This window comes from Liolophura sinensis, chromosome 6 (genome assembly GCF_032854445.1).
Source record: "Liolophura sinensis isolate JHLJ2023 chromosome 6, CUHK_Ljap_v2, whole genome shotgun sequence".
Lineage (NCBI taxonomy): Eukaryota > Metazoa > Mollusca > Polyplacophora > Chitonida > Chitonidae > Liolophura > Liolophura sinensis.
This window is the reverse complement of record NC_088300.1, coordinates 14,687,492-14,712,250: the sequence shown is the minus strand read 5'-3', so window position 1 is coordinate 14,712,250 and position 24,759 is coordinate 14,687,492. Positions and strand designations below refer to the sequence as shown.

The window sequence follows — 24,759 nt, the reverse complement described above, 5'->3', positions numbered from 1 at the left end:
GGAATATTATCATTACTTCAAATAAATAAATAAATAACTTAGTTATTTTAGCTGTCCTATGTTTCCTCATGCACTAGTGTTGCATGAGTACCTCCGAATAATCGGAACATTGCATGTCCATATGGTGTCATTTATTACACTTGGTTCCGAGAGTCGTGAGCTTTATGCCAGAAGTAAAGGTTTTCATAAGGATATTTCACTGATTGGTTCACATTGGAGATAGGACATCCTGGGTTAAAGAGTCCTGAGTTTAATCACGGTTGAATATAACCACTAAAATAAGTACACAGCAGCCAATAAGCGGCAATTCTGTGTCCCTTTAACCCTTTATCAAGGTAACAAAGCGCAACAATAATAGTTTACAAATGTCGGTCATGCTAGGTTGATGTTTTGATATGTTGTAGAGAAAATTTGTTGAAAGCTCCTTGGTGGTGTGGATTGGCACCGCGCAAAAATTAGAGAATAGTACGAGAGACACTGAAGTTGACAAATTTTCTACATAAATATGAAGGAATATCATTCATCCGATGTAAACCATATATTTATATCTGATGGTGCTAGGGTTCCAAAATGACATCACATGATGCCACTGTTCCAAATTGTTATCAGATTTTATACAGCAATGTACCAATTAGAAATAACTTTTGATAAAGACCTAAATGTGTTCTAAACTGGAATATTGGCGACCAACCCTGGGGATCGTTTTGCAGAGTTGTCACAGCGTGTTGTCAAGCGGATTTACAACGGTGACATGTGCCTTGCATTCATGTTACCGCGGACGTGGCGCCAGTTACGACAGCTTCGTTGTTATAAACCGTAATGTAGCAAACACTAAACGTTCGATAGCTCATTTTCTGACGTCATTGGGACGTCTAGTGTTTATGACGTCACATTGTTAACTTCGTCACTGAGAGATGGTCACACAAGACAGCTACGTCATAGTATTATGACGTCACCACGTGCTGTATATCTGTTACCGCCATAGCGACGTGGTTGTGTACCAGTGGGAGAAGTCCAGGTGGTGATTTGGGAGCATGGCTTCCCCCAAGGCAGGCGATCGCCCCAAAACAAACCTTAATGTGGTGCACAACGAGGAAATATGGTAAGATCGATCTTCTCTATTTAATAAGATGCACCATTTAGCGATGTTAAGGTCTTTGTTTACACCGAGGTTACGTGTATAATTGCTAAGCCTTGCCACATTATCTCACGGATGTGATATGTGATATATTCAGGTGTTTATGTAAGTCTTATTTATTTTTTTTTTCTCATTGGAATTTAACGCAGTGCTTCAGAATATTTCACGGCGTCTAGCATTGTGGTGGGAAGAAACCCGGCGGAAATCCAGGACCATCCACTGACTGGCAGACCTTTATGCGTACAACCAAACAGGAAGCCATCATGAGCTGGACTTTAATATATAAATGTCATATGTGCATAAAGTGTATGAGTTGGATATATTTATTTATTTACTTATTTACTCAATTGACGTTTTACGCCCCCCTCAAGAATATTTCACTTCAGCAGAGTTATATATGCCAGATCTGATTTTGACATTAAAAAAAACAAAACACACACACACACAACCATGAGCAATCTCTATACAATCATCTATTTCAACTATTTGATCGTATAACTGACCACACACCATTTTGTCACGCACAGAGGCCACATATCTACTTTCAGCTAAATGTTATTCTTTTGCGGTGTACTAGGGCGCCGAGTACGTTTCCAAACAAGTCATTCATGGCAATGGGAATGGTCTAGTATTACCTTTTGAAGACATGCATACAGTAAAATATTAACGCAAGGATGAATTAAATTCTGAGATAAATACAGGAATGTACCGAAAACATACGTACTTAAGCTCTACCCTTAGCCTTGTGAATTTATGTCATTTGGGCCATTTACACACGCTGTATGTTAGCTCACATTTGTTTTAGTTTTATCCTTGATCGTCGTCATATCACTGAAAAATTGTTGAGTATGGTGTTAAACCCCAAGCATACATACATTTATTCTTGGTAAGTCATCCTTATTTCCAAAAGGACCTTACTTCGTTGGGTTTCCTGCTGTATGAATTATGCTTCTCCCAATTATATAAGCCTGTAACCTGGACAACATCTTGTTGTGTTTTTTTTACACACCTCTGCCACTCGGCGAGCGGCACTGTTTTCTTTTTTACGATGATATAAATGGAGTATAAGCTTCTTCATGAAGGCTGTCCAACAGTGTGAATGACATGCTATATAATGGTATATATAAATGAACGTGGTGTCATATACGTTTCACTTGAAGAGGAAGTCTTTCTCCCTATACATCATCAGTACAAAGTTTGCCAGCCACAAATGTGGACTTTATTTCTGAAGTTTTAAAATAAGACGAGCTTCTCTATGCTGTTCTGTAAGCGGTATTAACAAATAGGCAAACTTTACCAAGTGCACGCATGCGCCAGCCTGCTATCCTCATGTAGAGGCCCGTAGCCTTCGCTATACTTTACCTCTGCAGAAAACACAAGTCAGTACGATACAGTGACGTAGAGATACTAATTAACATAATTCACAGCGAAAAGTGGAAACTGCCGTACATAAAAAATCAACATTTTGTTCTGGATTTACTATGAGGGCATAGAACAGCCGCAGTGGAAGTTTGTACCAAATTCGTTGATGTAGTTCGGGTTTTAAGTGTGGATCTTCGGAACATACATTCCTACAGTATCTCCGTTGTCAAGGATAGCTGTCGTTCCAAAACAACTGTTCACATAAACCATCAAAGAGCTAAGAAAGTACATAAGGTAAGAAATTAGGATGGATGCATTGAGAGGAAGTTAGCAGTTTCAGGACTGTACAATGAAGGCGATATTCATGGTTTATTTGTGCGCGAAGAGTTGCTAAAATATACTTTTTGGATGGAAATGCGAGACTCGGTGGTCGATGCGTTGCCTCTGTGTGAATTACGTAGATGCTGTACACCTCTACTTCGACCAATGAAAATGTGTGCTACCACGCTAAAGGTTTGGTTCATACTGATCGCTGACAGGCTAGATAGAGGATCTCCAACTCGTAGTATCAAAGGACTTGGTATGGTAACGCGGGGAATCCGCCCCAATACAGGAAACTGTGCACCTGAAGAAGCGAAGCAAGCTATAGTTCTGAGTGACAGCTGCTGACACACTCGTAGGTTCACTTTTTTTTTCAGTTCAGTTTTACTCTAGGTAAGCACACGACTTATAAAGCCCCAAACAGGCACTGAAGCGACGTATAGGTCATAAAATGGAAAAATGGTAGCTTACTCTCGTCAGACTGATATATCTTTTTGCATTAGACACTGTAGATTGTGGGAAATCACTGCGCCACAAATGTGAGTTTCTGAGTTATGTAATAACATATAATAAATGCAGCTTTCACGCTCATAATTCCACTGCACGTGACATGTTCCTGACACACGACTAATTACGCTCTCAAGCAGGTATTCACGCATGATTTCACTATACATGTAACTACAAGTTACGTATATCATACCTCAACACGTATCCATTTTAATTCACATTAACATTTAATGCATGACCGCCTATATCTTTACTTCCACAAAAGTATGTTTTGACGGCACATACGAATACATACTTGAAAGTTTCAATAAAAATAAATAACACAGTAAGTTAAAAACACAGTGCCTGGTTTGAACGAAAAATTGGCGTTTTGGATCGGAAGTGCGGTTTTGGCGGCAACCATTACTAGGCAACCATCTATTTATGGTCATATAACTTCCATGGGTACTTCGACCAAGTTAATACTTCTGATTCGGAAATTTACAGAATCGTACTGGCATTTTGAATTCTGCACTTTCTTATCGTACCTCTCACGGGCCGACTCTCCGTATACCAGACCCTTTATTAAACTCTAGTCAAAAAATTTCTTTTGTTTCGAGCGTCCGTCGAGAAACTAACCCAATTTTTGCACTGAATGCAAACGAAAAAGTGACAAAGTAGTTCGATGCGTGTGGGCTTTTCATTGCCTGATTTTTATCAGTGAACTGGCGTGAATCAATCAAGTAGCTGCCAATATTGTTGACGAAAGATGGGATACGGAAATTATCCCACACCCTGTATCCCATGCCCTGAGTCACATTTATGGATTACACTAAAAATGTCAATTTTCACTCGTATCAGAAAACCCGGTATCTTTCGGAAGAGCATGTAGGATCAAGAGATTGGAATGGTTTGTCGTGGAGAGTAATGCCAGCTGATTACAACACGCTAACTTGTCACGAAACATTAAATGTGAAAACGTATTTTTTATTTTCTATAAAGTGTTAATACCTGTAAAATACACATTGACCTTAATGATAATGTCAGTTTTTTAGTATTGTTTTTTTTTCAATTTGGTTAATTTCCACTACAGGAAAGAACATGTGCGCCATGAGACCAATTCCCAGTTGAGAATATGGCCGGGTCGGTGGGGGTTTCTCATTCACGAGTATGACAAGGTATGAGTCTGCTTTGTGCTCTCAGTCCCGAGAATTTGGTTTGTAATTTCAAACCTGACTATAGCAATATGAAAGTCTGAGCATGACAAGCTATACTGGTCTGGTTTCACATGTGGCAACGTATGATTCTTTCTTATTCTTGAATAGTCACTTTCTTCAAATGACAGTAAACGGTGAAACGATAGATGGTGCTAGTTTATAATGCTATATGCCTTTGAAAACGCATTTTTCATATTTAGACAGAGACCAAGAAACGATCTAAGACCTAAGTCAAAATTTAAGTCACTAAATTGGTAGGTTCCTTTCCTTTGTTTTAGCTGAAATCTGTTTTACAGTAACTTACCCTGAATTTTCGTTGTCTAGCAATATTTTGACCTTGTAAGCTGAGAAATAGCAATTTTAAAGTGATTTCAAACTCTGCCTTAAGTCTAAGATGGCTTCGTGGTCACTGTCTAAGTGGTCTAAGTGAAAGCTTAGATGAGGAAGAGTGGGGGAGGAGGGGAGAGAAAGGCTAGCGGCCTGCACGAGGTACATGATCGGATCAGTACATAAAAACTTGCTGACATTGTTTTAGCATTGAACATCACACACTAAAATTAGAGTGATATCACGTCAACGATATAATATCTCCCTCGTGTCATAAGGCTGTACATATGAATGCAAAACTCGAGTTAAGTACATGAAGTGTTCTTTTTCCGATACTATACAGCATTTACCTGAACACTGGCTAGATCGACCCTTTAGAAATCAGATTTATCAAGTATGCACGATAATATGTATTTTGCAAATGATCTTTGAATATCCCCTTCTCTGAATGTTAGAAATCGTTGCGTCAAAGCAAAAGAACATGTGCTGTAAAAAACACTCCCATCATTTACGTCAACTGCTATATGGTAAATGCCAACTCCGACGACAGGGGTATGAGATATATTATTGTATGTTAAATGTGTTGACAACACAGCATTTTGAGCAATTCTAGACAAGTAACGCCCATAATAAATTGCAATTAACATCACTGCATGTTTTGAACAGATCCAGCATATGCCATGATGCGTGTAAGTTGCTACACACAAACAAAAAAACACGTGTATGAACACCAACTTTTTCCCAACAAAAGTCTAATGTCATCCAGGACATTTGGTACATCCAGGGTCAATCCTGGGCCGGGTCACATCTAAGACTTTGATTTATTTATTTATTTGATTAGTGTTTTACGCCGTACTCAAGAATATTTCACTTATACGACGGCGGCCAGCATTATGGTGGGATGAAACCGGGCAGAGCTCGGACGAAACCCACGACCATCCGCAGGCTGGTGACAGACCTTCCCATGTACGGCCGGAGAGGAAGCCAGCATGATCTAAGACTTTGAAAGTGATAGTTTTAACTCGCTTGGCTTTCAGCATGAAGGGGATAGTGCAACAACTGGTTGACCCGTATCAGTATAATGTCTAGGGTGCTGCAGCTTACTTGCCTTCGGTAAGGCGCCTCAGTGAAGCAGCACTAGATAAAACAGCAGTGGAAATCCGTTCTTCAACAAGGAAGCACATTACATACACTTTAAGGACTCCTTCCTCGACATATGACCGAAAAATTGTTAATTAACACCACAGATTTTATAACCGCCATAAACTCCAATTTCTAATGGAAACTATAACCGTGTAGACCTAAAAAATGTCATGTTAATATTAAGCTTTCGTTCAAGAACGAAAACGGTCCAGCGAATTCAGCGTTCTGCCCTCATTAGTATCTGATGTAAACTTATAGTCACGTGTTGAGTCACGCAGTGGTTCGGTTGCGGCCTCACGTCAGGCGGCCTGACAAGTGGCCAGGTGCCGTGATTTAAAAGAGAATTTTATTAAGGAGGTAACTCGGTAATTCATTGGTATGTGTATTAAGCAGCTAATAGACCAGGGCTTAAATGACGCAGAATACAAATTTTGCTTTCAAACACTTTATAATGTATCAAAATCATTGATATCCCATACAGCTAGGGGCTTCGTAACACGCCAACGCGGAGCAATGACCCAGGAACCTCTCACTAATGCGGTCGCTGGGATGCTGGCTTCCAAACCAGCTTTGCGTGGAAAGGTCTTTCAGCAACTGCAGATGGTCATGGGTTTCTCTCTGGCCCCTCCCGGTTTCCTCTTACCATAATTCTGGCCGCCATGGTATAAGCGAAATATTCTTGTGTATGGCGTAAAACACCAATCAAATAAATAAATATACGGCTGTTTATATATGTACTTTCAGCTTGACAGAATACTGGCCATGGAATCCCCGCTGTCTCGAGCGTCATCTACCGACAAACCCGACAGCCTCGGTTTCAAGCTGCCCCCGATACCCAAAGTCAAAGCTCTCGATCCTACCGATCGGTACCCATTAACAACCACGCAGATGATTGGATGGAAGTCGGCAAAGACAGGCAACATGTTCGACTTTTACGAGAATGCATTTGACATAAAGTCTAGAAACAAGTTTGCCCTTCCTAAATTAACTATCTTGGACGCTGTCTAATATCTGGGAACTAGAATGCGATTTCCGAGATTTGCCAAAACGGTTCAAGTATATTATATTCTTTTACTTTGCATGGTTTCGTTAATTTGGTTTTTCGTTTGCCAACTTCCTTTATCTCAATGCCACCTCGGTATTTAATATAAACAGTTTCAATAAAAGTCAATTTCCATAAATATTTGCTTGATTTGTTGACATGTTGTTGTGGTTACGATCAAGTGGGAGTTCAGGCCATATGGTGTGTTAAAAGTTATTTCCTTCAGCTAAAATGTTCTATTAAAATTGTCTATTAAAATATTGAAGAAAATGTCAACCGTATTATTATGATACAACGCATGAGGAAAAGCATTATGACAAATTAAACTGATTTTCAAGTCGCATTTTTCGGCTTTGTATTTTCTTTTCGGTAGCCAATATTCACTGGATTTGAGCAACGTTATGACGTACACGGTTATCCATTGTGTCAAGTCCTCAATCATCAAGTGTGTACATGTTAAGCCATTGTCCGTTTCAACCATAGTTCGACCATAGTAAAGGTTAACATTTGAACTGAAACTTTTGCCGTTATATATCCTGGGGATAAGATAGACGCCTAACTTAATTCCAGATATCACTACCTAGGCCAAGATGTAAATATCACTGTATGCAAATATGTCTAGAAGTCTCTACACATTTCTCAGACGTAATACATTATCGCTACACTCTAAGACGTGACAGAACACTCACAGGGAGAAGCTACCTTTATTGCGCATCATGCTTTCATAGCCATCGCTATACCGCCGTGCATGTAGAAAGAGAAAGGGCTAACCATAATGACAGCAATACGTTCGCCAGGACATATCCGTGTTCGTGTTGAACAGAATATCAGAATATAATGCATGGGTGATGACATGCAGAATACATTATTGCTACATAATACAGGACCATACAATCCAATAACCTATTTATTATAAACCCACTTGTCAAAAACGTAAGTAAATAAACTCGAACGCTAAACAAGTTGGGTAAAACCGTGCTAATTATTTCATATCGCGTATCAATAGCGGATAGCCGGGTGAGGATGAATATGGAATACTGAATGGAGCACTTTCATTGGCTGACGGAAAACTGGGTCAGGCGCACATGGCCGAAGCGGTATTTTACAAATAGAAGTGTAAAGAAAAGGAATGCAGACGTTTCAGTGAAAATTAAACGTGCAGTTATTGAAAATTGTGCCACCGAACAGACTAGTGTAATCTTTACAGGATAAGGACGAAAGAGAAGTAGAGTTTGCTGACAAAATTAGCTGATTATCCTTGGGATTCTGTGCGGAAGTTGATGACATCGGAGTCGTGAAAACTTCGTTTGTGTGCACTTGAGCTGACCTGCCAGCGAGTGGAAGCGCGGGAGATGGTTGACTGAAGGCGCGATTGCCCTGAAGTGAACTCGACATTTGCTTCTGCTCTACGTGATCTAATTTAGAATCATACTCCTGGATCCTAGCAAGGATTTGTGTCCGGTGACCCTTTCAGTCCAGCAGCCTTGGCTGCCCTCTTTATTACCTCTCCCAAACGATGCTCTCCCATTGGAGTGGAGTAATACCATACAGCTGCATCAGGTTTGAGGCGACAATCAGAAAATGGTGTGAGGTAGAACGGACTGTCCGGAGACACAGATTTTTCTGGACGAGCAGGAACGAACATCGTGTTGTGTCGTCTGCTTGTTGACAAACAGAAAGTAGTCCGTACGTGTGACGTCACAGTTACAACTGTCCAATGTATTAAATATATTGGACAGTTGTGTTTACTACATAATATAGTAGGCGCTGGACACTTAGGTGTATAATAATATGTCATATAAGACTTGTTCTGTTATTCCAACAGAATACCTTTTTTGGTTTAACAGGGTATTGTGTTGTCCATAATATTCTAAGTTACCCGCGTGTTACCCGTGGGATTTAAACCCTGGGTGTGAAATGTCAACCCTTAGCCTTCCCATCACGCGGATTGCGATTTTGTTCCTACAATATTTTTCAAATAGAAAACCATTCTTGAGTACACGTAAAGCTGAGCTAGCAAATATCATGCAAGCTATATTGCATGTAGACAGCACTGTCGGGTGGTACAAAGTCACAATGACGCGCTATGGAATGTTGAACTCAGTTAAGTCGTCATGCTCATTTACGTCACCATGACGCGCCATGGAATCAAGCGACACAGAGAAAATTGACGTCAGCCGACTTCGTCATACTAGGCTAAAACACCTCCATATCCACCGGACATCGATTTTGCCCTCATAAAGTGAACTTCACTTTTATATAGGCTATCTATATACCCTTGGGGTTCATTACCAGTGGGCTTCATCCGTGGCCAGCTCTAACGTGTGTCAACATCTATCGTGTAAGCACGCTTTCACCAGAATGGCAATCATTCTAATAACCAATCAAATCAAATTTAATCCGGCAATCTATATAAAACGCATGCGATGTCAACTAGGAATATAATGAGTGAAAAATGTTAAAGCAAAAAATCAACTAGATGATGAACCGTGTAAATGAATTTAGAAACTCTGAGATCTATTCATCTTTGTAAACATTTTATGTTCACTTTGTATATCGGTACTCGGAAATGTACATGTAGGTATATGTAGGCCTTTGACGTAGCAGACAAGGGTCAACGAAGTATCTTTCAACATAGCAAACAACATATATATAGGGGACTGATATAGACTTACAAGTGGTCCTTCTCTTGGGCCCTCATCTAGAACACAAATTGCCAGTAAGTTGAATTTATAATTATGTCGACATGGCAGACAACATATATATAGGTGGCCTATATACAAGTAGCTTTTATCTTGGGCCTTCGTCTAGAAAACAAACGGCTAATTAAATTTATAGTTATGTCTATTTCTTAATGATAAAAAAACGCAATTGTTAAAAACTGGACCTTTGTCTCTGCGACTGGCCTGAGACAAGTTTAGAACTCTATTGTTCTGTGGTTACATTTCACCCTGGTCTTCATAAACGCTCAGCATGCTCTAAAGGTCAAAATCAAATTCAAATTATCCATACATATCTTCTCCATCGATCGAGGTTACTGGTGAGGGGGTGAACTAGTGCATCACCTGAGACGACGTCTCCTGGCCCGGTTAATGAGCTGGCAGTTACATTAGCGGGAAGTATTGCAAGAAGTTGTATTCCAGAGATAAGCACATTAGGTTTTGTTGAGGACATACCAGCAATCTTGGCTCTCTTCGTTACCAATTTTTCACCCTCAGATACACGCTGATACACAACAAGGCTCGACAAAATTTTGTGTCCCGTGACTGCCAAAATTTGTAACGCGCTGAAGTTGAACTATGACAGTATCGTTGTCCCTGTGGCACGAATGATGTGAATGGTATATACTTGGGACAGATTACATTGTTCACTCAGTTTGGACGTGAGTCTGTCCAGATTGGAATGCAGTTTAGCGATCTATGTTTGTAATAAAGCCACTGGGCACATGGGTGAGTCTTGTTCTTCTGGCATGAAACCCGAGACACCATCTTTCACAAGCTCTTTGATTTTTTGTCACTTTGTCCACAGCCTTATGAACATATTTCAGTCCAGTGGTAGGCCTACTGTCCATTTTCACTGCAAATGTGGCCTTTGTCATCTTTTCCGTGTTTTCAAGTCCTCGTCGACAAAAGTACAATCTCACGTCAAATACAACTTTATTTAAAAACCCATAAAGGGTTTTGGGACTGACGTGAATGGAGGAATAAATCTTCTTCCTGCCAACTTCACAAATGACAGGGTAATGGGTTGTTTTACCAAGGCCAAGTTGTTTCAGTTCATTAATTGCTGTCTGGAACATTTCATTTACATCGGTAAATACCGGGTCTCTGATGATGTCAAATTTCTTACAGTGGGACGGAGCTTTCAGCGGTTTAATCCATACAGGATACTTTCTTGGGAATTTGTGTTGTAGTGAGTACCGTCTCTCTTTGCGACAGTTAATGTAAAAGCGCGATAAAGAGTCATTAAGACTCACGGGGTCGTATGTCTTGAAATCCACATCTTGTTGTTTTTTAGAGGAGGTATTCGCGAAATATTCTCGCCCGGGTTGAATTACACTTTTTTGTCGACTTTGGAATAACTCGTTTCATGCCGCATGCAGGCACATCAACGTTATCCTCCATTTTTAGCCACAGAGAATTCCAGCAGACGGCAGTAGGCTGAACTGAGTTATCCCACTTATACCCCTTATCCTGCGCGGTAATTCTATTGCGCAGGGCATATGACATTTAAACCCCTGATGTGATTCGTATGCCCTGTGTGGAGTGTCCTGCAGTTGTGGCAAGTGTATGTCAAAATGTTAACCCGTCTGGTCAGCCAATGGCAATCGACAACCACGCATGATATAAGGACAAAATATTGTCACAGTAACATACATAGTGTAGCCTAGACTCATCGAGAAAGCATGATATATTAGGTTATAGTATGAACAGCCTATCCATGAACGTGAATGGTGTCATACCATACGCTTCAACATATATATTGGATAAAATGTCAGTCAAGTCATCATTTCACTAATTAATCCGATCTAAAAGGATGACAGACCCCACGTAGAGACGTAGAGAAATCCAGCATGAGCTGGACTTGAACTCACAGTGAACACATTGGCGAGTGGCGAGTGGCGAGTGGGTCATTGCACCGAACTGACACGCTAACCATGCGCCTCGGCCACGGAGGCCCGCCGAACTAATGTACATGTGCAACTACCATATAACCACGCGGGTCTGTAAATAAGCCCGATTCATGGTCTCGGGACGCCTTATGCCTCTCGACTCCTGAAGATAATCCCAGTGCACCAATGTTAGCAGTTTTATAAGCAACATACACTTATATACCAAAACAAAACAGTCTCTGTACAAAAAGATAACGTATCGTTTTATTTAAACATTAAGATATGGCCATACATATCATTAAACGCTATTCCTTTCCTCTTTTCAGTAAACTTTTCCTTGATATACTTTGCAGTTATTGTTGTCATGTTGTTTAGTTTATTTCTCAATCAAACTCTTGAGCTCTCTGATCAGGTCGCTGAGCCTATTAGTATGGCTTCTCTTGCTCGGTACCGGCCCACACACTTCCTCACACGTCTTGCAGCAGTTTTGTCGTCCTAGTCTTGAGGATTGGCAAGAATCACAGTTATTCGTAGTTCTGATGAAGTCACAGGTAACTATATTTCCATTACTGACAGAAATGTGATCGGTGTAATCTCCATAAGGGCAAGCTGAAAGCGGAAATCAGTTTATGAAATGACTGATCATATAACAACAGGACGGAAATCATTATATAAAATGTTTGATCATATAACCACAGGACAAAAATCGGTGTATGAAATGACTGATCATATAACAACAGGACAGAAATCAGTATATGAAATGATTGCTCACATAACCACAGGACAGAAATCAGTATATGAAATGACAGATCATATAACAACAGGACAGAAATCAGTATATGAAATGATTGATCACATAACAACAGGACAGAAATCAGTATATGAAATGACAGATCATGTAACAACAGGACAGAAATCAGTATATGAAATGATTGATCATATAACCACAGGACAGAAGTCGGTGTATGAAATGACAGATCATATAACAACAGGACAGAAATCAGTATATGAAATGATTGATCATATAACCACAGGACAGAAATCGGTGTATGAAATGACTGATCATATAACAGCTGGACAGAAATCAGTATATGAAATGATTGCTCATATAACCGCAGGACAGAAGTCGGTGTATGAAATGACAGATCATATAACAACAGGACAGAAATCAGTATATGAAATGACAGATCATATAACATTGGGACAGAAATCAGTATATGAAATGACAGATCATATAACAACAGGACAGAAATCAGTATATGAAATGACTGATCATATAACAACAGGACAGGAATTAGTATATGAAATGACAGATCATATAACAACAGGACAGAAATCAGTATATGAAATGACTGATCATACAATTATTGATGCAAACGTGGATTACTTTCTTGGCTTGTGAATATGGTAACACCGGCTCACTCTATACTGCCAATTAATTATTGGGACTGATCATGTTTAAATGGTTTGAATATGTATATGTAAGTACAGCCGTTCCCAGCCGGGCGAAAAGGTTCAGGAAAGTCCTGTAGATAAGAAATTTCACCAAACAAAGTTTCATAACAAAATGATGAAATTAATGTGAGGAATGTTGGCGTGGCACCATATCTAATTGAACATATAGTGTCGATTAGTATAAAGACTCATATATTCGGAATCAAGGTGACCTGGTGACGCAGAATTTAATGGCCGTGATGGCTCATTCATGTACGTTACTTCGTTAGAAAAAACCCAAATGTGGAGGCGCCATATTTGTTTGAGATTTGGTTTGTATACCACGTTTTAACTTCAATGTTTACATGCCGGGTGTTAACTGTTGACCGTTATTGGTGATATTAATCAGGTCGATGTAACTGTAAAACCTTTCTCCAGCACACAGTTGGAGAGCATGTGCTGGATAGCAACGAAACGTGATCCTGGTTTGCACAAACAATGATATGTGAAATACAATGGATGTCATTTTTAGGTATGTTACCGTGTTAGGTGGATTTTGTGACTTTGCTCGATGCCCACCACCATGACCACAAATAAGCATGGTTGCCGCCATAGAGTCAGAAAATCCTGATTATATACGACGTAAAATACCAATCAAACTGTCCAGTTTGAAACTGTCCAATCAAACTGTCCAGTTTGGTATGATTTAAGAATACCCATATATCCACTTACTCTCCACTTTGCTGTTATCTCTCAGAGATTTACATCGGTTACAACAAAGCGTTGACATCTGGTGTTCGTAACACTGTCTCTTGTTACTCTCACGGATTGCGAGGTCACACAAGACGTCGTCCACGGGGCAATCTGAATCACAAGACAACCGAGAATTTGAAATTCATGGTGGACTCCTAAGGTTTCAACAGATTTGATGAGTATGAAAATTTGTTTGCCCTCGTTATGTCGACACTAAAAGCGAGGCAGGTCTTATATACATTCAATTTATGGCAACTGGTAACGTAAATACATAGATTCATTTCAATTTCAACACTGTGTCCGTCATATCATACTCTAAAAACACATATACAGTACGTTCATTCGATAGAACACTGAGTTATGGCAGAATGGACTGTGGTGTGTGTTATACTGCAACAAACTATTGTGCTAAAGATGACATTCCACTATTCCAACAGGGTACTGTTTGTTTGGTGTACAACGGGGTATCTTATAATTTCACCTTATGCTGCACTACGGTAACAATCTATTCTATTCCATCATTCCGAAAACATAACATGATGTTAAATTGAAAAGATTATAGATCTAAACCTCATCCATGCTGAAAATCACAGCTCCGCCTGGAAGTGTGTCGGTTACAGGGAGAAGGGCGGTAGTTTACAATGGACTCGGTTTATGGTTTCTTCCTCCTACAAACCAGACCATCGTGGCTTTAGCACACCACAGATCTGTGTTTTCCACCGACAGTAATCTGATCAGAAAGCACTTCCGCCCGAATTTGCCATTTACCAGTGAAACTTTCCCACATAAACAAAAAGGTTGAGAGTGCTTTCAAGAAGAATAAGACAGGATTCTGTTTTGCTTATTTTTGAAAGATTTCATTTCGAACATACTCTTGTAAAATGCCACATGTGGCCACTAAAGCTGGAATATGTACCGAATGAGCATTCAGAACTGTTTATCACTGTTTGTCCTCATACATTTTGAAGATTTTTTTCTGTTTAAAAAGACACCATAAGAAGTTTATCTGAGACTTTATGACGCATGGCTCATAATCTAATGAAATAAAATTTTCTGTTTCAAGGATGAGTACAAAGCGAGCATGACATAAAAATTTAAGATAATAAATGTGGGATAATGCCATGTGGTGCAAAGAATTCGGGTAAACGCAATAATTTTTGTTCAATGACATTATTGATCTGGACTGAAGATAGACATATCCCTAAGCTCGTGAGAGTGTATTGATCAAATTTCAACAATGGAAGCCCACTCAATGAAACCATTTTTGATTTGATGCCTTATTTAGACACTTACTCCGGGGAAGACAACAATGTGAAAGTACGGTTCCAAAATATAAGAATCAGAATGACATTTTAATTATTTGATTGATATTTACCTCAAAAATACTCAAGGCTATTTCGCTTGTACGATGGTGGAAATAAAGGTTTAAGTTGGCGTTCGAATTTTGAAATCGCTGACTCACATACATTTGTTGGTATATATATTTTTAAGTATTTGAAAGGGACAGCATAAATTTACATAACCTCTGATTATTCATGCTTAATATGTAGCACTAGTAGCAATACAAGTAGCAACCGATGGCATTGTAATCCTTGGCTGAGCGTGACGCCGGGATAGCCAGTTCCATTTTGTAAGCACAGTGCGGTAGTAACAAAGCTATATACCACTGTATAGGATAAAAGAACTCGATCTTTTAAATGTATAGGGCCATTATCTTATTTCAAAAGTACCCGTTTATTGCATAAACTAAATAACAAACGGTCAATACGCCATTTTGGTCTGCAGGTTCAGATAATTAGACATTTAACATTATGCTACAACGTTTCATCTGGTTATGAAATGTGGGAACAGTTGGTTCCCGAGATGTGATGGAGAATTGACAGAAAAACACTTACTTTCAGGTAGATCCCATTGTCCAGCATAGACGAGAAGGATCATTGACAAAAAGGACGGTAACAGAAAGCAAAGACATTCTCACTCTGCAAAACAAAAAAAGAAAACATTGAAATAAATATTTATAATATAAATTGAGTATAATCTAACAACAGACCTATTTGTTCAGAAAGTCAGTGTCTTATAGCTGTTTTCGTTCATTTAATAAAGCATGTATCGAATAAATCAAACATTAAAGTTTAGATTGCAGAATCCAATTTGGTTTGGGAAACAGTGTGTACATGCACACATATTATTGTTAATGAAATTACCGCTTGTGTGTGATCAAATCAACATTAATGTTGAACTGCAGAGCTTTAGTAAAAAGTATAGCAAAATAGGACGGATGTAGAAAATATAGCAAGTTCAGATTTCTTCACGCACAGATCAACTAATGAAAGTTCTAGTAAGTATTCTAAACGAAATAATCTAAGGCCGCAAATTACTTAACTACACAGGGAATACACAATATTAAGCCTATCTTACTGGGGTGTTTTTTTGCCTGAGAACAACTCTTACCTGTTTTGTTGATTTACCTGTCGAAATCACTGCCTCCTTAACCTCTCGTATCCCAGAGTAAGTTTACTGAACGCTGTACTAAACAATGGCGTTATATGTACTCAATGGTCTACCCATAATTCCAAATCCACTCATTGTTGTTGTCCAGCTAACCGGTTCTGAGCACATTCCCGTCCCAGGTGGAATAATTAACGGCCATTGTTATTTTCGCTGATTCCTGTGAAGCTTGAAGAGATTCTCCAATGGACCGTATCGGACTTGGGTAGCGCTTTGAAAAAGAGCGCGGTGCCCTGAGATTCATACATGGGCAAACTCGTTTTTACCGCAATAAGCATTTAATAGCCAAGCACTTATGTGGGCCACGGTGTAAAAACACCTGGGGTGAAATGATGTAGGCGTGGAAAATTACGTCATGTCACGAATCCATGTACAGGTCAAGATATATATCGGTATAGTGTAGTTACTTTTCAGGGATCCGATGTATAACATCAACAGAAAAGAACGAGTTCTTCCACATTGTTTCCTCGCCAGTGGCCTGTAGGAGCACCATCGATCATTTCCTTGATTGCATAACAGTTTTTTTGCACTTTGGACAGGAAATGTAATGACATGCGGAACAATGCGTTACACTATCTCACGCTCTGACTTACTCTTACAACACAGCATTTTAGTCTCGCAAGCGACATGCAGGTATAACATTGTTTTGACCTACCAGAACAAAACCTGTAAGGTGTCAGCCAAGGAAAAACTGTATAAAGCGGGTCACGTGATGCATTCAAACTTTTGAATCATCTGAATACTGTACATGTTTTAGTTAGGAATCATGTTTATTAAAAGGCAATAGTCTGTTCTATTCTTGATAAATACAGAACATATGATTTGATGAGCACAAATGAAAACGGATATTGTAAATCAATCAAATCAAACAAATGGCCAATTGATCAGCCTGGACACACGTCAATCAAGGAAAAATACCTAATCATTTCACGTGTAGTTGTTAATGTTTTAATGCATTTCCTTGGACGAAATCTCAGTACATAAATACACAATGACTCCCCCCCCCCCACCAAATGTAAGTCTCATTTCACGAACATAGTATAGCTGTTCGTCACACTGGGATGATTGACCCTTGTTATGTGAACAACTGCCGTTAGCTTCTGCATTTAGCTTGCCACTGTTTACAAAGGCTGAGTTCAGGGCCTGCTGTCTGCCTTAAAATGTTCCAGAATACGCTCAGTTCGGGGCCTGTTTGTTTACCACAAGTGTTCAAGAATTTTCTTATTCTAGAAAATTCCACCAGTCTATATAAGACCTATGAAAGCTGGTCAAAAGGGGAAAAAGAAAGGAGAGTTACTGAGAGTTTTGGATGCTTTCGCTGTGTGTTACTTCAGTAGGCCTTTTGTGCTGAATTTTGGTGTCCTTATAACCTCTGGCTTTGTTATATCATATCTCCACCGGGCACTTGTTCAGTCTGAACTTGTATATTTAACTTGTGCTCTTGTGTACACAGTGCCTGTTAGTACACGGACCCTGTCTGTGGAATTTTGTGTATATTTCCTCATACACTCAGTTATCCTGTGGAATTTCCCTCTTGTGAATATTGCCTCTGTGCATTTGTGCCTTTGTGGTTTTCAGCATTGTGGAATATATGCGTCCGTTTGGACTTGACACCGTTGTACATTTGGACTGGACACCGGTGTACATTTGGACCTGACACCGTTGTACATTTGGACTTGACACCGTTGTACATGTAAGTACTTTAGTATTTGTATAAATATTGCTATCCTTTCTTGTTAAACTTAAGTACTTTAGTATTTGTATAAGTCTTGTTATCTGTTCTTGTTAAACCTAATTAATTGTTGAAAAATAAAATCAGTTGGTTTTGGTTAATTTTTTGTGCGGCTAAACTGTCGTGTATTTCGAACAAGCCATCTCTTTATAATACACACAGTTTGGGTCGTAACACCCTGAAACATTTCCCTTGCCTTGAGCTGACGTGTACCTGGTTATTAATGTAATGTGATAAACCTGCATCTTACGAAATAATTCATAAGGTATTTTATAACTATGACATGAAAATAAAACGCAAATGCACAGTAGCAGTGGCATCCAGCAAATCAGCACTCATTTCCCTGGTTAAACGAAATACTCATGTGAAACGATCGGATGCTACATGAATTCTACCGACTGACAATCCGACCGACCAAGAGCAATTTATCTAGAGTTGTTTGTCCCAGGTAAAATCTTTTAGTGAACACAATTTGCCGTATTTGGAGGTATGTATTGTAATCGCTGTCATATGTTTGTCATGTTATATGAACTGTTAATAATATCATAAATACCCTAGACAGAGGTAAGCACGTTTAGGAATTTAACACGCTTCGCTGAATTCATATGTAACCAGGTACTAGTCATGAGAAATTTTTTCCGTCTGTACTATAATTGACTTGCTATAGTTTGTGCGACTGATTCGTTTCACCCAGTAGGCCTACAGCATCTGGAATTTTGTACTTACACTGAAGGCGAGCGGGTTTATGAGTGGACGTATTCGACCACATAATGACACATCACCTGCAGGACAAATCATAACGACTGGAAACAGTTCCATGAATTAGAACAAGGGACCTCATCGGCCGTGCGCAACGTGTAGTGGTTACATTTATATTACTGTTGTCAACGCCAAGAATCACAAATCTTTCACCTCTATAATGGAAGGTATAGTTTTACGAGTGGAGGAACCAGGGTGCTCGGGGTAAACCGCCAAATTTTGGCCTGTCACTGACTAACTTTTCCTCACGTTTGAACAGATGTATACATGTATTTATAGGTGACTTGACGCACCGGTGTACAATTTTCTTCTGCCGAATTCTACTATTTGCTCTAGACATACAACGAGCATGTATTAATTGAAAAGCAATTTATGGAACAAAGGACATCCTTGAAACAGGAACGTATGCCCGTAGATGTACATCTGTAGACCTACCAGAAAAAGTCAATACCGGTATCATGTACGATCGAAGTCTGAAACATTTATGATTGTTTGGAACTATGCAACCAACAGTTTAGCCCAAGTAACGTTTAAACGCCATGCATATTGGAAATGTCAAGGAGCATGGCAAAATGGTGCTTTGACTGAAGTCTTAGATTTGACAAGTAACACTATATATGTCGTTCTGTTTGTCTGCTTGTATATCGGTAGCTTGGACTCTCAGTCGGTCTGTCTGTCAAACCGTGGTGTCCTAGTTTTAACATGGGCAATTCACTACACGCGGGGCCGAGCAAAGTTCAATATATTTACTTTATTTATTTGATTGGTGTTTTACGCCGTGCCAAAGAACATTTCACTTATACGACGGTGGTCTGCATTAAGGTGGGAGAAAATGGGGGAAACCCACGACCACCAGCAGGTTACTTGCTCGTACGGTCGGAGAGTTGAACGTGAACCCACAGCGACCGCATTGATGAAAGGCTCCTGGATCATCGCGCCTCGCTTGCACCTTAGCCACCTCGGCCATGGAGGCCCCACAACGATTATATTTGAACCAAGGAATGATTATGGCTTTTTAAAGGCAGCATTTAAATATTATCCTTTCAATGTCCATGTATATAGGCTGCACTGGAAATCTAATTAAATGATAAAGATTCTGTTTCCATATATTTAACAACAGCGAATCGTATGTATATACGCAATGAAAAATAAATTAAACGATGAACTCCTGACTACAACAAACTGAAAAAGAAAAAAAGAAACAATACCACCTGTGGAAGGAATATCTCTGACATGATGGAAATGAATTAATTGATTTTCATGATCCATGATTCACAAACACGTTACAGGTAGCTATTTAGTAGGATTGTCGTATGACACCAATAGCATGCATGCTCTACGCACAGTATTGTATGCACTGCCATTGAGTTTGCTAAAACAGGTAATTCAAGACATATCCAATAACAGACACAACTCTAATGTTTGCTTGTACATCTGTGTCAAGTCATATCGTATTTTCGATTGTATCGCCCTGTATCTACAATTGAAGCTCAACACGATCGATTCTTTCTGAAGATAAAGTATTTAGACAGATGCCTAGAGTTAATTAACCTACGACGCATCTTTAATGAACCTGAGGTCCGCAGTGCTGTGCCTAATTATTTTAATATCCACGAGCCCCCTTCCAAATCCTATGAGTATACAAAGCCTACCCCTTCCAAAATTTTCAATTATTCCCAGGCCATCAAGGAGTATGATTTGGCGATGTATACCTCTGGCGGCTATAACTGTGATTGCGAATCCTCAGTTTTTACCTATGACAAATGTAAACATGTCCTGACTGGTGACCTTAATATTATTAAGAATCATGATCTAAGGAATCCCTTTGTGAGAGGCTCTAAGTATACAGACAAGAGAAATGTCAACCTTAGATCTAACATAAAAAATATCATCTCGGCGCTTGAGGAATATGTTAAAAAGTGGTCAAAACGGGAGAAAGTGGATTCTTCGGTACTTAACGATTGGCTTGAGTCAAAAAGAAGGTTAGTTTAGCTATACACCGTCTAGACATTGATGCTCTCCCTAAAGTTAAACAGGTTCGGAAGGATCCCACTGTGTAAGAAACACTCGCTGACCTTCATAGTAAATTTGTCATCACTGTAGCAGACAAGGCTCCTAATAATGTCATATTTATTTGAAGGAATTATTATAATCAAATTCTTGTTCAACAGCTATGTACATCTACAACAACATCCACGTATTCCGCTACTACATCTACTCTGAAGGAACTTCTTAATACACACAAAACCTTTCTTGAAAAGAAAGGCGCCTAAATATACCTACCCGTTATACAGAAATTCTACAACTTTACTGGATTCCTAAAATGCATAAATCCCCATATAAGGCTCGATTTATTGCGGGTTCAAGAAGCTGTACCACCAAACTCGTCAACCCTACTTACGAGAGCGTTACAAGAAGTAAAGTCATTTTGGAATATGTATTGTTGTGCCATACCTGTCAAAGGCATGTGTATTCTTAACAACTCCAAACGTCTTACAGAAGAATTTGATGCTCATATGCCTATACCGTGCAAAGACGTATCCACATGAGATTTCTCTACCCTCTACTCTTAATTACTAAAACAGGTCACCGTTACATTAACGTCAGAACCAATAAGGCTTTCTTTAGTTCTAGTAGTTATAGAGGTTACCACTCATGGGATGTTACATTTTTCATTGAATTACTTGAATTTCTCATTAATAACATATTTGTGAAATTCGGGGATACCATTTACCTACAGTGCATAGGCATTCCAGTGGGTATCAGTTGTGCGCCTCTTTTAGGCAGACCTATACCTGTTTTCATATGAATACGACAATATGCAGAAATTACTTAAAAGTAATATCTCTAAAGTTCGATCCTTTTCATTTACCAATCGGTATACTGATGATCTACTGGCTTTAAATAACCCCCATAATGCTGAAGAGGTGAAGGAAATCTATTCGCCTTCATTGGATTTAAAGGAGACAACAGATAGTCCTGACGGTACACTATTATTTTGACCTATATCTGTGCAAAGACGAACTAAGTCTCCTTTCACGCCGCCTTTACAACAAAAGGGATAACTTCAATTTTGATATTGTACATTATCCTTATTTGGACAGCAATATACCAAAGGGCCCTGCATACGGCGTATACATATCTGGCCTTGTAGCATTTGTCAGATCTTGCGAAAATTGTGATGACTTTAATCTGTGCCACAAGTTGTTCAAAAACTAGTTTTTCAAGGATACTTCATCAAACGCCTTCATTCTAAGTTTCTCAAATTATACAACGAGTGTAACACTCTCGTTGGTAAGTATGGACAAAGCGTTCAGAATCTCTGGCGATCCGCATTGTGATCAACCACATAGACGGCGCTGTTATCCTTATGTACATATCTATCGCGTACATGGTATTTAACAACATAGATGGCGCTGGTTGCCGAGTGTAACCGTCTATCTTGTAGACAGCTTTTATACAGACCAGCATGTCATGTATAACATCATAGATGGCGTCTCTTGCAGTATGAGATGGTTACATATTAACGGGAAAGACGTAATCGTCCGTTACTTTTGAATCACAATCTGTCCGGTTAAGGTGTGTAACGCTCGTCATTTTCGAACTGTATCTAATAGCTCTTAACCTGGGGCTTGGGGCCGTAAAGGCAGCCATGCTCATTACATCTGCATGATGCCTTTATGAAGCGCGACTGAGATACTTCTTTAATTGTTATTTGACCTGGAACTCATTCATGTACTACGAAATTGAACTTTGATATGGAATTCATGCCTGGAATATCCACTGTCTGCCCGGCATCATTGAAAACTGATGATCGTTTCTCTCTTGTGTGTTACCGGCTTTATTTCCTATTTGTATAATATCTTACATACCTTTGTCTTTCGTACCTAGTGTTAAACGTTGTTTTGGAAATGGATCTTGCGATTATCGACTTGGAACGCCCTTTACACACTACGAATGGTATATTAAAAACAAGAACAGACGGAGTATGAATTAATTTGAGACCTGTCCTCGGAAAGGAAGTTTGTGGATTCAGCCGTTTTCACTGTTTATGGGGCTCTGGGGCATACTCCTTTCAGCACATGCGTCGCTCTCTACCTTTTCGTTTTACCATTATTCAGCCTTGACCTTTCGAACCTGTGAGACGCACGTAGGCTTGTTTGAGCTAAGACTTATCACGTGTGTTCTCCTGCGTAACTTTTTAATCAGCATTCAACAATAAAATTGTTTTAAGTTTTGGTTAGAATCATACACTGCACACTCTAGATAAAGATTTATTGATTTATTTACTTGATTGGTGTTTTACGCCGTACTCAAGAATATTTGACTTATACGACGGTCGCCAGCATTATGATGGAATGAAACCGGGCAGAGCCCAGGGGAAACCCACGACCATCCGCAGGTTACTGCCAGACCTCTAGATAAAGAGGATGCATGTGTATAAAGTATTGTTAGAGACAAAGGTTGAGACAGATTGTTTGTGTTTTCTGACATCACTTCCTGCCTTATCACCGTGACTCTAGTGATCTCGGCGTTGTTCATTTTTCTGTACAGAATTTACTAGTGGTGGCAGTGATGTAAACTGAAAGGTAGAGAGCGACGCATGCGCTGTAAGAACTATGGTTTTCGTCTTCCATCAGTTTCGTTTATCGCTGTACGTAGCATGTAGGTAATTTTGTCTGTAACATGCCAAAGGTCGATGGTTTTAGACTCGGCACTCTGGTTTCCTTCAAATATGCCGTCGTATAAACCTCTGGGGCAATTCTTGAGTGTGGCGTTAAACAACAATCAAATAAATAAATAAATAAGTCGTCATTGGGGACCTTCTACTTCTAATACAGTTTAACCTGCGGCTAGGGGCCGTAAAGGTAGCCATGCTCATTACATCAGCATGATGCCTTTATGAACAGTTGCAATCAAAGGGCGACTGAGATACTTGTTTAATTGTTATTTGACCTGGAACTCATTCACGGGCCACGAATTTGAACTTTGATATGGAATTCATGCCTGGAATATCCACTGTCTGCCCGGCATCATTGAAAACTGATGACCGCTTCTATTTTGTGTATTACCTGCTTTATTTCTTATTTGTATAATTTTTTACATACCTTTGTCTTTGGGAGTTAGTGTTAAACGTTGTTTTGGAAATGGATCTTGCGATTATCGACTTGGAACGCCTTTTACGGACTACGAATGGTATATGAATGTCGGACATGACGCTTATATATATCTTTCACTAGCCACAAGGACGGTGTTTTTCACTTATAAGTTTTTATAAAGCTGACTGCCATCGGCTGGGTACGGCGCATGATGGGGCATTTGAGATTTCTAATGGAGTAAAATAACCGTTGCAATATATCCAGTACAAAAGCAGAGTCACGCGTTAGATGGATTCCACTCATGCTCTCCTTGCCAAAAGCGGCTCAATAACGAAAGTGAGCGAGGGCAAACAAACAGGTTTGTAGTCCACATTTGTTTTTAGAATTTGTGTAAATTCGAACTGTTTATTGACCTATCAGATCAGATGTAATTGTAACCGCATTTCCCATAAATCAAGTGAAATACTGTTCACCATGGCGTAAACCCACGGTCATTAAATAAATAAATAAATATATGGTTAAAATTACCACCGCACGTTTGATTGAGATAAAATCCAAAATGATTAATACATGCAATAACACCTGGCTTTGCCTTGTATAAGCTCAGGAGAATACAGCCTAATTCCTGTATGTTGCAAACAGCGCATCTATTTGAATAACATACCGCAGTGATCCAGCCGTAATGTGTGAACATCGAGGTTCCGCCAATGGCTGAATAGGCCATTCAGGTTATATGAGGCTTATTCTAGACAGCTGTAGTGGACAGTGGCCGAAGTGTGTCCACATTGTTTGCCCCCTGACTTGCTGTAGTAGCGAGACAAACATC

At 39.5% G+C, this 24,759-nt stretch overlaps 1 protein-coding gene across 1 annotated transcript; it reads left to right on the top strand.

The window, feature by feature from the left end:
* The first annotated feature begins 1,005 nt into the window (after positions 1-1,005).
* LOC135466935 (ciliary microtubule inner protein 1-like) lies at positions 1,006-7,002 on the top strand. The gene is made up of 3 exons (XM_064744690.1): positions 1,006-1,102; positions 4,401-4,485; positions 6,739-7,002. Exons 1-3 carry the CDS (start codon positions 1,035-1,037, stop codon positions 7,000-7,002), a joined length of 417 nt encoding a protein of 138 aa, XP_064600760.1. The 5' UTR covers positions 1,006-1,034.
* The last annotated feature ends 17,757 nt before the right edge of the window (positions 7,003-24,759 follow it).